Source organism: Styela clava, chromosome 6 (assembly GCF_964204865.1).
Source record: "Styela clava chromosome 6, kaStyClav1.hap1.2, whole genome shotgun sequence".
Classification (NCBI taxonomy): Eukaryota; Metazoa; Chordata; class Ascidiacea; order Stolidobranchia; family Styelidae; genus Styela; species Styela clava.
Window position 1 is genome coordinate 22,375,712 of NC_135255.1, and position 13,443 is coordinate 22,389,154.

General features: G+C 34.7%; 1 protein-coding gene across 1 annotated transcript in view; it reads left to right on the forward strand.

Annotated features, from left to right (window-relative positions):
• Window positions 1-451: 451 nt before the first annotated feature.
• Window positions 452-13,443, forward strand: part of LOC120331568 (uncharacterized) — a 141,069-nt gene continuing 128,077 nt past the window's right edge. Inside the window, exons 1-9 of the mRNA XM_078113645.1 lie at window positions 452-1,979; window positions 2,060-2,203; window positions 3,616-4,401; window positions 5,042-5,122; window positions 5,372-5,437; window positions 5,824-5,874; window positions 6,785-6,889; window positions 8,391-8,554; window positions 10,468-10,649. Coding sequence (XP_077969771.1) covers window positions 1,733-1,979; window positions 2,060-2,203; window positions 3,616-4,401; window positions 5,042-5,122; window positions 5,372-5,437; window positions 5,824-5,874; window positions 6,785-6,889; window positions 8,391-8,554; window positions 10,468-10,649 — 1,826 coding nt within the window. The 5' untranslated portion in view covers window positions 452-1,732. The remainder of the gene's footprint in view (window positions 1,980-2,059; window positions 2,204-3,615; window positions 4,402-5,041; window positions 5,123-5,371; window positions 5,438-5,823; window positions 5,875-6,784; window positions 6,890-8,390; window positions 8,555-10,467; window positions 10,650-13,443) is intronic.

A 13,443-nucleotide genomic window follows, 5' to 3' on the forward strand; every position in this document is an offset into this window, starting at 1 on the left:
ATATGATGGGAATATTTTATCTATAGTACACTGACCTGCTTTATCGTGGGCCTTCCCTCGCTCCGGCATTCTGTGTACTTATACGCCGAAATTAAAATAGTCCAATGTCAATTAATCAGGCATTGTCAGTTTGTTTAGCATATGTTCAGCGGCAAACGCATGTCACAATATTCACGTGGAACTCATTCTTAAATTCAGCAACAGTGCATATATGAAATAAAATTACCTACCGTATTTGCTCGTTTAATAGCCCGGGCGCTTATTTTTTTAAACACTCACCAACCGGGCCCTTATTCAAACCGGCCCTTATTCAAGCAGGGGCGCTTGTTATTTTTAAAGTAAAATTACACACAAAAATACCGGTGGATAAGATCAATGACATTGTTTAATGTCATTGATAAGATCGATCGTTACAATAATTAATACCGTATATTATCATTTCCAGTTCTCAAGTATGATTTAAACGAGAATAATGAAAATTTTGACTTTTTCTACGCACCGCAGGTACAAATCCGCAAAAAAAACCTTTTACACCGGGCGGGTATTCAAGCACCGGCCCTTATTTATTTTTATGTCCTGTTCACACGGGCGGCTATTCAAACGGGCCCTTAATCAAGACCGGGCGTTAAAACGAGCATTTACTGTATCTGGACTTAACGTCTGAATCGATGTTGAGCGTCGCACACGAACGAACCAATCTTCAGGGTGAATATTACGTCATAAAGAATATTCGTAAACCATTTGTCCCTATGACGTTACAAATAAAAACTGTCCGAATGTGTTGAGTTGTCATAGTTAACACCAAACAAAAGTGCAATGGAATTTTACTTCGGCCCCTAATGTTAGTAGGTTTTAAATACTTATTGAAGTTTCTACGACTACGGGTTTTTGTAATTTTTTAGACTCTCGCCAACACCGCTGTCATGGATTCAGAAAAGTGAAGTCGTTCGTATTGGCTGCTTCAGGACTTTTCGCTTCAGATAGATTATTACATGAGCAATATACAAGTTGAAGGCATTGTAATTACATGTATTTATTATTGGACATTAAACATGTAAATCCTATCGTTTGTTTGTTTGTTATCTCCCCCGGGATAAATATGTAAATCCTATCCTATTACAGTATTATTTATAATCTATCTTTGATCAATCTTGTGAATCCAGGTTGCAATAGGCTACTCAAGAAATTCAGTTAAAAATATAACCAAGCCCATGCATCTGAAACAAATATTTGGCTAACGAATAAAATTGTTACTGTATACTATAAACTTGAATCTGTGAATTACAGTCTGATTCACAAATATACAGAATATGTGACCTAATTCAATTGATAATTGGCGCGGCGGCGTGGCTCAATGGGCTAAGCGTTAGGAATACACTCGCCACCGCACCTCTAACTACTCTGCGTGGGTTTGCAGGTTCGAATCCCATGCAGGGATGGGTATGTGCGAGAGGATTGCTGGACTCCTCGCCGTTGTTGGGTGGTTAACGTAACCGCTGGTCAGTTACGGCTTCCTCCACCACCAAGTCCATGCTTCCGAATACAAACAATACAGTAAAACTAATCCCATACCCGACTTGGAACAGTGGAATGGTAACCGGACGAGAGGCAGTGGTTCGCCATATGGATAAGCCGTCTTATCGGCTTTTCTCTCCCCCGGGATAAATATGTAAATCCTAAATAATCTTGTTCTTACAGCTGTTGTTACAAAAACAAAAATAATTTTAAGAAAATGGATAGGTTGCCAAATGTAATGGAATTAGATGACTCTGATGCAGAATCACCAGACCAACCTTCAACTTCTCATGATAGAGAAGATCCCACAACATCTCAAAATACTTCGCAAGCACTAGTTTTACCTGGCGCAAGTCAAGCTTTAGATCAAAATCTTGCTCGAGGTCTGGATTATCTGATGAAAGAACCCAAAAAGCATGTAACTGTGATAGCAGCCAAAACTGTAACTTTTAATCAAAAGCAAGGTCAGTGAATCATTTTATGTATTTATCTTGAATGTCCTACTCACTGAAAGATCAATGTCTTATTGTATTTTATTTTTCAGGGGATACTATAAAGGCGGGTAACTATTTTTTAAAAAGTTCTGATATCTCATTCGAACAAGCTGATAAAAACAGAGAACCTGAAGGGTCTTCATCCGGGGAAGGTTCTTCTTCTGCAAATCCAGAACGAACTAACCCAATCCCAGGTTTGTTCTATATTACAAAAATATAATTCAAATCCTCAGGAAGATTTATTTTCAAGGCAACTTTACAATGCTTAACCTAAACACAGGTTCAGTATTTATGTACAAACAAAATTGTTTATAGGGTAAGAATTCCATGTGAATCAACCGCTACTACATAGATTCTAGTATGTACTAGTTTGCATAGATGTTAGAAACAATTATGTTACTTACTGTTGGAAGTGAGGATTTCTCGGTATTTATATTACTGTATACTTTTTGTGTTGTATATTTCCTAAATAATGAAATAAAATTTGATATACAGCACCTGCTAGTTGAATTTATTAATTAACTCTTTTGTTCGATTGAGCATTCATATATATGTTTATTGAATTACTGAATGCAGGGTTGTCCAAAACGAATCGAATATTCGAAATTATTCGAATATCAAAGTATTCGAATACCTTTTCGGCTCATTTCCGAATATTTACGAATAGTAGTCACTTTTCGCCGTAAACACGGTGTTTCGTGTTACGGGAATCTTCAAACGACTTGGAAATTAAGAAAATACTAAAATAAATATCCAATGGCTATTAGGCTCTGTACAATTATAAATAAATAGGCTTGAGTTTAAAAAATAATGAAAATATATTATTTGTGGTTGTAGTGCAGATGCTTGTCAATCAGCATCTATAGAAATTTCTAACACCTCCATCTATCTATAAAAAATTATGGGCTAGGATAAGATAATTTATCATCGCTATTTAGAGTGTAGAGCTATAATTGTAGAAAGTTGTTACTTATCGATTTTAATCGGTAAGTATGTTGATAGGTATTTGTCTGTCTGTTAGATGCAAGCGATATCTCACGAAAACGAGATTGGATCTGCTGCAGATTTTGCATGTGCATTCAACATATCTCGCACCAGAAGCCTATTGATTTTGGGCGAATTATGTCGAATAATTAGCGAGTTATGAATTAATTAGTGATGGGACACAAGGTGTCACTATGGAATAAGAGCGCTGTTTTGGGGATCCCCTAACTTTCGATCGATAAGTCTTCGGTCTCTGACCGATATTCTCGTTTTATAGTTTGATTAGAAAAATCCCAAGCTTGAACTAACTTTGAGCGGGAGGGAATAACCAACTGAGCTTTCATATTTGCCTACCAGAGTAAAAGTTTTTTTTCTTACAATTGTGCATCTACTCCACGCTCAAGCGAAGTTAGTAGTTATGTGGTGATTTATTTATAATGAAACATCAACCAATTTATGGGTACTTCAATTAGATTTTTGTATGAAGGCTAATTCATGTATTTAACTAGCATATGCAGTGCAGTTCTTGATGTAATTCCTTAGTGTAATTCCTCGCACAATATATTGAAACTAAAGTATCATTTTGCAGATCCATAAACTCGGTTGAATGTTTTACTTTCAGGTTACACTGTTGGACCTGGTGGAGGCACAATCAAGCTATTTTCATATGAAGTCATTTTCCCCCAAGATGCTGTTGATATTCCAATTAAAACAAAATTTTATGTGTCAGATGACATTGACAATCTTACTTTGCCTTCTGGTCTGATACCTGTCTCACTTCCCCTACATTGTGCGCCTGGAGGTTTAAAATTCAAATTTCCTGTGGTTTTTAAAATGCCAATTTGGTGTAGTATATCTAAAAAATGCAAAAGACCAGTGAAACTTTACATTTATAAAAGGCAAAAGAGGGGACAATGGCAGTATTGTGATGAGGTGTCTTTGACTGATTCTGGCTTTGTTTCCTTCACCGCTGACAGTTTCTGTGAAAAGATTCCTGCAGTAAATTCTAAAGATCTGGAACTTGTAAAATTTGACCTTTTATATTTTCTGTGCAAGGATCATTTGGGTAGTTTTGTATCCGTTCATTTTGTTTCTAGTGATAAACTTGCAGAAAAGCTAAAAAGCGAATGGATTAAAACTGGCTATAAAATCATTCATCCTCCATCTACAAAACTTACAGTTAACCCTGGAGACGTACTCCCTGTTAATTTAGAGAGTAAGGAACCCGAAAAGTATAAATTCGAAAGTGCGGGAAAAACTATATTAAAAGTCACAATGGAGTTTTATGAAAGAGAGCTATACAAAGCTTTTTCATTTCTATTAGATCCTGAAAATCCAGGTTCTGATAGCCTCAAATTTGTTTATTCTGTGGGAGATGTACGACACCTCAAAAGAGCTCTTTATCAAGGTTTGTTGATAGTTTATTATTGAGTTATGATATTGCATATTATCAAGTGGTGGGAATCAGGGGATGTCGTTAATAATCAGTTAGACTTTACATGACCACAACAAAATAACCATTTGTACGATACAAAAAGATGTTCTTAGAAATTTGAATCCCAAGATTTGAGAAATCCTAACAGGTGTTGACAGTTTCATGCGAGTCAAAAAAATTGTTTGTGTATTTCAATTACTAATCTTTGGGCACAAAGTGGTCCTTTAGATCGTTTTGTTATTATGTTGTTGTTGTAGATCATCATGTTACTATTTTTCTTGTTGTTCCTACCGCATGAAAAATAACTTTTCTCTACTACAACCCATAGCTTGGAAATTTTCAGCTGTTGAAGATTTTATTTTTCGTTAGAAGGTCTTTATTTTTATTCATTTCGATAGATTTGTTTTTTTGTGTGCAATAATAAAAATTGTTCCCCTTAAGCATAAGCGATCTCAATATTATACGAAGTTGCAAACTCAGTGGTACTGTTTTACTGTAACAGACTGTAGCGTAGGGTCATATTTGTATCTATATCATGTCTGCAGTTGTGCAATAAACTTATTTTATCACACGTACAATTGTTGACTGATTTTATATTTTTATTTAAATTCAGAAAAAAAATCTTTAGAACACAACTATGACGACTCTCCCAATCGAACTCCTGTCTTCAAAAATATCGTTCAAATTCATGGAGGTATTGCTAAAATATATGTTTATTTTGTATATAATTGCAATATATAAATAAGAAAAAGTAAAGAGTTCAATTGACTATTTTCAGGCTAAAATTTTAATATACAAATAAAAACGGGATTTGTGATATTCGAGTTTTTGCTTTTCTTCCGTGAGATTCATATTGGGCCATTCTCTTAACAATGTACAGTAGGTCCACTTACATTATCCACTTTTACTAGCAAACTATAACTATGACTTAATTTTTTCCTAGATATTATGGTTGGAGCTGGCACCGTTTCCGGAGCTTCTGATGCAAATAATGCCAGAAATACTGAAGGTGAGAATATTTGATCCATATTTAATTGAACAATTGTTTCCTCACTTTATGTGGGTTCACATCCCATGGGAGATGTTTCTGTGACGAAATTTCTTAATTTAATCCTTGTCATTACATAAGAGTCATCTGCTGTCTAATTTAACCTGTCTGACAATTGATAACAGATAGACAACAGCCATGGTTTGTTCCATACACAATCGTCAGTCCTATCAAATTCTCTCTACCAATATATGATATTAAATTCTTTTATAATAGTCATCCTTAGTATTTCAAGATTATAAATATTTTGGATAACTACATACGTGATGCTTTTGTTAGCATATTTTCAACTCCAAATATTGGCAAATCAATGTTTCTTGACTAATCCTATTGTTTTATATTTTCAGGAAGTCAAGCTGTTGGCATCAGTATCGAAGGAGGTGCAGAAATGGAACAGAGTGAGGAAATATCAATGCCATAACGTGAATAAATTTGTACCAAATACTCTTAAACAATGTACTTCTAAATTAGATTCAAAGAACAAAAATAAACAAATTTTCAGAAGTTAGTCTTTTAAGGCAATTTGTGCTGGGAAACCTCCATTATTTTTGTATTGCCGAAAGTCACCTACTCATGATAATGTCTAATCGAGGAAATGAAAATTTATGTTGGATATTTATTGCGCATCAGAAAATCTCATCCAGTTCTCCTCAATTTGCCAAAATTTTTCAATGTTCTGCTTCGAATGGTGTAAAAATATAAGGTTATGAAAAATTTTGATGACACAAAAAAATATTTTTTTAAATTTCGCCCAAATGAATAAAATAAATAATAATTATGTAATACTTGTCTTACCTGATATAGGCCGAACTGGTTATAGGCTTAGGCCAGTGCGGTTCCAAATTATTTTTAATCTATTCCTGCTATTGTATATTCCCAATCTCTCTGATCTTTTCACTATGCATAAATTATCGTGTTGCCTCCATTTGTTCGATCCCCAAAGTGTCACGCACAGTTTGCAATATTAAACATATACATGTACTATTATAACACCGAATGTGCAAACACTAATAACAAAACGGTGAATATCATGTAATATTTCAGTCTTCCCTCTTCAAAATTGATACCGATTTGGCATTCATCATGATTATAAGTGACCGTTGTCATATTTTTGCCTCTATGAATATAAATTTCATGTCCACAGCATTTCAAGCAGTATTCAAATTATGAATTGGAGACCTGTAAAATTAATATAATTACCGGTAGTCATAATTTTAGGCTCATTCAGTTTAACTATACAATTTTTTGTTTCTTGGATAAAATAAAAATTCATATATATTAGAGGCCTAAACATTATTAAATATTTAGAAAGCCGAAGCCTGGATGAGCAGCCTGCAACTTCACGTTCTGCAAGACCGAAGCATCAGCATAAGCAGAGGAATTCATCATCAGGAGCAAGATCTAAAACTACAGGTTGGGTTTCTTGTACAATATATCTCGTCTCCTACTTTTGTACAAGGCTATAAACAAGTAGCTCCTAAAACTTGAAGAAACATAAAACTAGTTTCTCGCTGTTGTCATTTGTTATTATCGAGGAGTTCATACAAATACCAAAATTTGCAAGTCTGCATGACCTTAAGATTTGAATGGTGTGTTTGGCAAATTTTAGCAGCATTACCAGTCATGGGTCTTTCACCTGTGCATAACAAGGCTGTAAGATATACTGTAGGATTAATATAATGGTTTCACGCTGATGTCATTAAAAAAATAAAACTTTTACAATTCTACTGGTACGAACGTTGTTGTATACATGAAGGACCTTTCTAGATAAGGGGAATGGCAACCAATTCCAAATTTCAATCTTGTACTTCAAAAAATTGTCAAGCCTTAATTCCAAAATCTTGCAAATGTTCAGGGGCCTTCAAAATACATGACTTCAGTTATATACAGAAGCTCAAATGTTATATTCATGGCTCGACATGGTCCCATAGGCATACTTCAGTTAGCATGACATTATTCTGATGCGCAGTGCTCACTACTGAATCTCTTTTTTGTAAAAAATTGCAGACTGCGAAATCACCATTTTTTCGTTTTTGAATGGAAAAATGATAAAGTTGACAAATAATTTGCATGCGAGTATAAACTTAATGAAATAGCTGTGTGCGAGTAATTTTATTACCCAATTTTTCATTACATAGCATTAGCAATATTTGCTAAAATTATAGTTATGTGGTCAGACATGGGAGATAAAACTTTTGCATTAATGGCGAAAATCTTCTTTATAATATGATATTTTATACAAGTACTCCGATTCCACTTCTCCCACAAAAACGCTTCAATGAAGACATATTTAGGAAGTTCTGCTATATTAAATTGATGTTTTTGAATAAAATGTTATTTTCAAGACAACTCAAAAAAATAAAATATGTCATTCTTATTAATTTTTTTAGAATTTATTCTAATTCAGAATATATGTAGGCTAATTGAAATTAATGTTAATCCATAGACAATATAAATACTGGTTTGATATTTAACATAATTAGGATATTGGTCACCTCAACTCCACTCGAGTATCTGGTATTTATGATTTAAAAGTAACGGGTTAAAACCAAATAAACCAATATCCAGTTGGTGATGACGCAGTGGTTGAAGCATTGGGCTTAGCCTTTGCTATTTCAGATGACACCTCCCTGGTTCAAATCCTACATCTCACCCAGGGTGAAATAGATTGAGCAGGCAATACATATAGTAGTAGATTCTTACATATTCTTACAAAATATTCAATATTACTCATATGCAAATGCATTAGTAAAAATATAATACACGATTTGAGCCCAGCACTGCCGTGGGGGCTTATAAGAATTCATGAGGGCTTATATGTATAATATTACAAAATGCCCTATCGTTTTATTCTAAGCGTAATCAGAATCATATCTTGTGTTCATCTTTCACTAAAATAATTTTCAATTTACAGAATCTCCGTCTTCAAGTCAAGCTACTTCATCTGGTCTAAGAATCATCAACCAACAACCACCAGGTGGAAGCATGTCAAGGAAAGGGTTGCGTGAATCATTGCCAGGGTATGAAGGGTTCAGCACTTATGTCATCACCTACTCATTCCCTGCTGGAAGTCTGAATGTGAGTCAAGTAATGAATTCCGTTGGTTTAATATTAAATTACGAATTTACTGGAACCAAGATTCTTGTTGTATTAATTTACATTGATTCTATGTTTAAAATTAAATCTTCCAAATACAATTTTTCTGCCCCCAAATAGCAATTGAATTTTAATTACACCTTTGTTATTACATTGTTCACTTTAAACAGGGCCCTGCATAAGTAACCACTAATGCATAAGAAGCTGCTATTTTTGGAAGTGAATTTTTCGTTTCAGCATTGCCTACTCAAGTTATTACATCCTGGATAAGGCAGTGGGCATGTGACTTGAACTTGAGACCTTTAAATTATGATCCAACATAGCTAAGTCCAATGATATAACCACAAGACCATCACAACACCTTAGTGCTTAGATGTTCTAGAAATTTTTTCCGATGTTTCCAGAAAGCAGTTTTTTATGTTGGTCTAATGGCCCCTTGCAGAATTTTCCTCTACCAGTCCAGCTGATGTCCAAAATAAATGAATATAGTCACAATTGTTTATATTACATAGAGCAAATTCTTGATTTGAGGTTTTCATTTCAGAATTTGTCCTTCCAAGCATTTGATTATTGAAGAAAATCGTATGACTTTCTTCAAAATCTGATATTGCAAATTGCAAAAATCAATCCAAGCTGTGTTTATATCAATTATTCTGCATTACTGAATTAAATTTCTACAAATGTAATTGTACAGTGATTTTCACAGACTCTTGTTGGACATGGCCCAATTTAAAATATATTTAATATTGAAAGAAAATATTTTTTAAGAATTTATATGAAATAGTAAATTAGGTACAGTATTTCATTTTGGCAATATTCTTCATAATTTATCTTAAGTCTGATAGTTTTGTCAGGCTATAAGATTCCAAGCGCCTAAAATGACAAACTTACTATATGAGTATTTTCTATGATACGTTTGTCATGTCTTTTGTTCCAAAAGAGGCTATGTATGAGCAGCCATTGATACACAAGGCACTACTATTTATTGTAGTACTGAAATCATTCTGGTTGCATTGCCTACCTAATTTATCTTACACTCCTACCTATTTCATTATGCACTGAGTAATGTGCTTGAATCCAGGATTTTTACCCTGTGATGCAAACGTAGTTTGGCTACTTCTCTTCACATTAATCTTCAAATCCCAAATCGACGATCTCACCAACAATGTATTTAAATTGGCAAGCAATGCTCTGCCTGAAAAAATGTTGGTCCTTTGGTTTTTTCATAAATAACCTTTTACATATCAGTGGATTTTTTGTGTATCAGTAATATGTTAGTGTCAATCATATTCTAACTCTGCTCCCAATCATAGATATATCATGTTCGATTCCTTTTTTGAAAAATTAAAACTTTTTTTTAAATAATGTTATGTGAAGACAACTTTGAACAAGATGCCACTGATTATATGTTTCCTGAGGATATTTTACTTGTTTGCACATGTAAAACATCTTTGGTTCAAATGTGTGCCCTCCTCCTGACCTAGAAATCAAATGTTTTGATAGTCAATGTTTAGTGAGAAAGATTCCAATCGTTCAATTAAGGTATTTATGTATCAGTGCCTGCTTGTTTTGTGCCTTGTTCAGAGCGAGTATTTGAAAACATCCCAACTAAAATCACCAAAAAAATGCTTTTGCAACTGTCTGCTTCTGAGGAATCGTTAAATTTATTCGAATCGATTCTGAGTTGCAGAAATTTTGGTTTAAAGCTTTTGGACCTTCAGGAGTATGCTCACCAAGATGGCGCCCAACCTGAACATAGTATGTGTGTATCGGTTAGGATTCAGGTTGTGCGACATTTTGGTGCGCATACTTCTGGAGCACCTGTGTTTATTTATATCAGTTTTAATAAATTATCAGAGTTGGAAGTTGAATAACTTATTATGTTTATTTTGCAGGGTGTTTCATATGAGGCAAAGGAATTCACTGAATATTTGCCTGGATACCTTAATGACATGCTCCAGAAAGCATTCAATGCAGGATTGCTCTTCAAGATTCAGATAATTGGAAGCAGCCGAGGAGAGATAATATGGAATGATGAAATTCCTCATAAGACTAACAAACTTGGAGGTCCAGATAAGTAAGTTTTCTGATTAAATATTCTAAAATATGCACATTTGTTATAAGGATTGACTGGGGCCTCAACTAAGTTATATTAAAGTACAGATGTAATAAAAATTTAGTTCCAACAAAACTTGAGATTTAAAATGTGAATTGCAAAAATTTAAATCGGCGCTGCTCCATAGAATGTGCAACAAGATGGCGAACACCTGAACATAGTATGTGTACCAGGTTAGGGTCAGGCCATAATTTTATTCCAATTTTCCTTGTTTTAGTTCGATTACGAGTTCGGGAACCAGCCAAGTGACTCCTGTAGTATTTGTACCTGAAATTATGGCCCAACCCAAACCTGATACACATACTGTGTTCCGATGTCCGCCATCTTGGTTCACATACTACGGGAGTACCTTAAAATAAACCAAATCAATATTTATTTTCCAATCTGACCTTTCATGCAAAGTTAGAAAAATGAACTTGCACATAATAAGTCATGTTTTGTATTAAAATTAAACACTATTTTGCAAACTCTTATTTATAAATCAAAGAAAGGCATGTTTGGGTTGCACTTTTGATCCCAGTACCATCCATCCAGCTTGTGACATTTGTAACCACTCAACCACAGATATCTCATCCAGTGGCGCAGCCAGGGGGGGTTTTCGGGGTCAAACCCCCCTCCCCCCCCTTTTGAAATTTTCTGAAAAGTGAAAAAGTTGCCGATAACACGTGCAATTGCCTTCTGCTAAAATCGCCGTTCGTTTTCATCAACGCGGCGTCTTATTTATGCCGTGAACGCCCTTCACATTGGTGTTTATTCTCTTTAAATCACAAATTTGTACCGCGGGAACAATGATAATTATTTTATTTTTGTACCCGCACGTAAATGTGAAAAATGAAAAAGCGTACAATTGTCTTCTGCTAAAATCGCCCATGTTTTCATCAGCGTGTTATTTAGGCCGTAAACGCCCTTACGTCGGTTTTTATTCTTTCTAAGTCATAAATTTGTGCCACGATAAACATGATAATTATTTTATTTTTGTACTTTGCACGGAATTGTGAATTCATGAGTTTGTAATATACGTTCATCGGTGGCGAGGTTCTAAAGACAAAAGGAGTAAAACCGCGATCTAAATTTGATTGAAAAGCGGCATTATAAAATACTGAAAATAAAACCGTAATTTATATGTCAATGTTACAAGCACATCTCAAATTTGTCGAATTTGCAAAATAGAAAAAAATGCGGATCAAAACAATATATAATAGGCGACGGGCAGTTACCACAAATTTTTTATGTCGGCAATTGGCCAAGGTATTTCAAAATTGTGAATTGTAAAAAATTGTTTTGTTTTGTCCAGGGCTGGGGAGCTGGCTTAAAATCAGTGTGGCTCCAGCTCCAACTCCAGAGCCAGAGTATATTCGAGCTATGGCTCCGACTCCCAACTCCGGAGCTTCATTTTTTTAGCCCGGAGCTGGCTCCAGCTCCGGCTCCGCACACTATAATGTATTTGATAGTACCGCTAAGCTTATCACTCACAAAAGTTCAATGCCTCACTGTTATTTATTTCATGATTTTATCACACACTTGGTAAGGGAATCATGAAAAATCAAGTTAACACTTAATATTGTGAGTTTCAATGGATATCCCGCGAGCGAATGGAAGTGAAATCAAAATTTGAATAATATTATGTTCACACGTCTCGCTTAGATCCAACCAAGGTCATATATTAAATAAGTTGTTTTCATACGTTTTGTTACGATACCCCAATAAACTTTCGCAAGTCGGAAAAATAAGTTGCTTTATTGGGAAGATTAGGAAAATATAATTTATACTTTTTCCTGCGCTTTGGCGAATAATTTTGTTTATAATATTTAAAAAAAAACGACTTGTCAGAAAATAATTTTCTATTGTGCTAAAAATGTAACCCATTACCGATACCAGCACTTGCCTTATTGTTTTTATTCTGTTCAAAGTAACTCAATGTTGCGTCGACTTACGAAATAATAAAAGCATCTCTGACATAAATGACAAGCTACGGACGTAAAATGTGTGGAAAACTGCCCGATTATAATTAATTTTGATTCATATTTTTGGCGATCTAGCCAAATCGTTATCGCCGTTTAAAAATACCAAGATCCGTGATATAATCCAACACTATTCACTTTAGAACAATAGTAACTTGATTACCGGTAATTATACAACTATTTAGTTCTGTTAAGTGTTTGGAGACGCCAGAAATTATAGAATTAAAATCGGCGTAATTATTATTTCTCAACCCTAGAAATTATTAAAAAATCAGAAAAGTAAAAAAAAAAATTCTATTGTCAGGAGCTGGAGCCGCTGAAATTTCTGGCAGCTCCGGCTCTGGCTCCAGCTCCATCTATCATGGCCAGCTCAGCTCCAACTCCGACTCCGGCACCATCAAAATGTCACGGCTCCATGGCTCCAAACTCCAGCTCCGACTCCCCAGCCCTGGTTTTGTCGACGAAACGCTGGTTAAATTGAAGACAATTAAATTAATAAAGCAAGACATTTTAAATATGCCCTTATCGGTCACGAATTGATTACTTTGCACAACAGGAAAATCATTTTTCGTTGTAAACGTCGGCTCTTTTAACAAGTGGCCTAATCGCGGCGATGAATATGTATTTTTAATTTAACGATATACTTCATAGGCATTTTCATTGTACGAAATAAAATTGTACTTTTCGGGATTTTATATCAGTTATTGAGATTTTTCTAACGGCGATGACGAGTTGGCAAGATTCCAAAAATACGTATTCAAATTAAATACACCGTTTATCTCATATTTTTATGT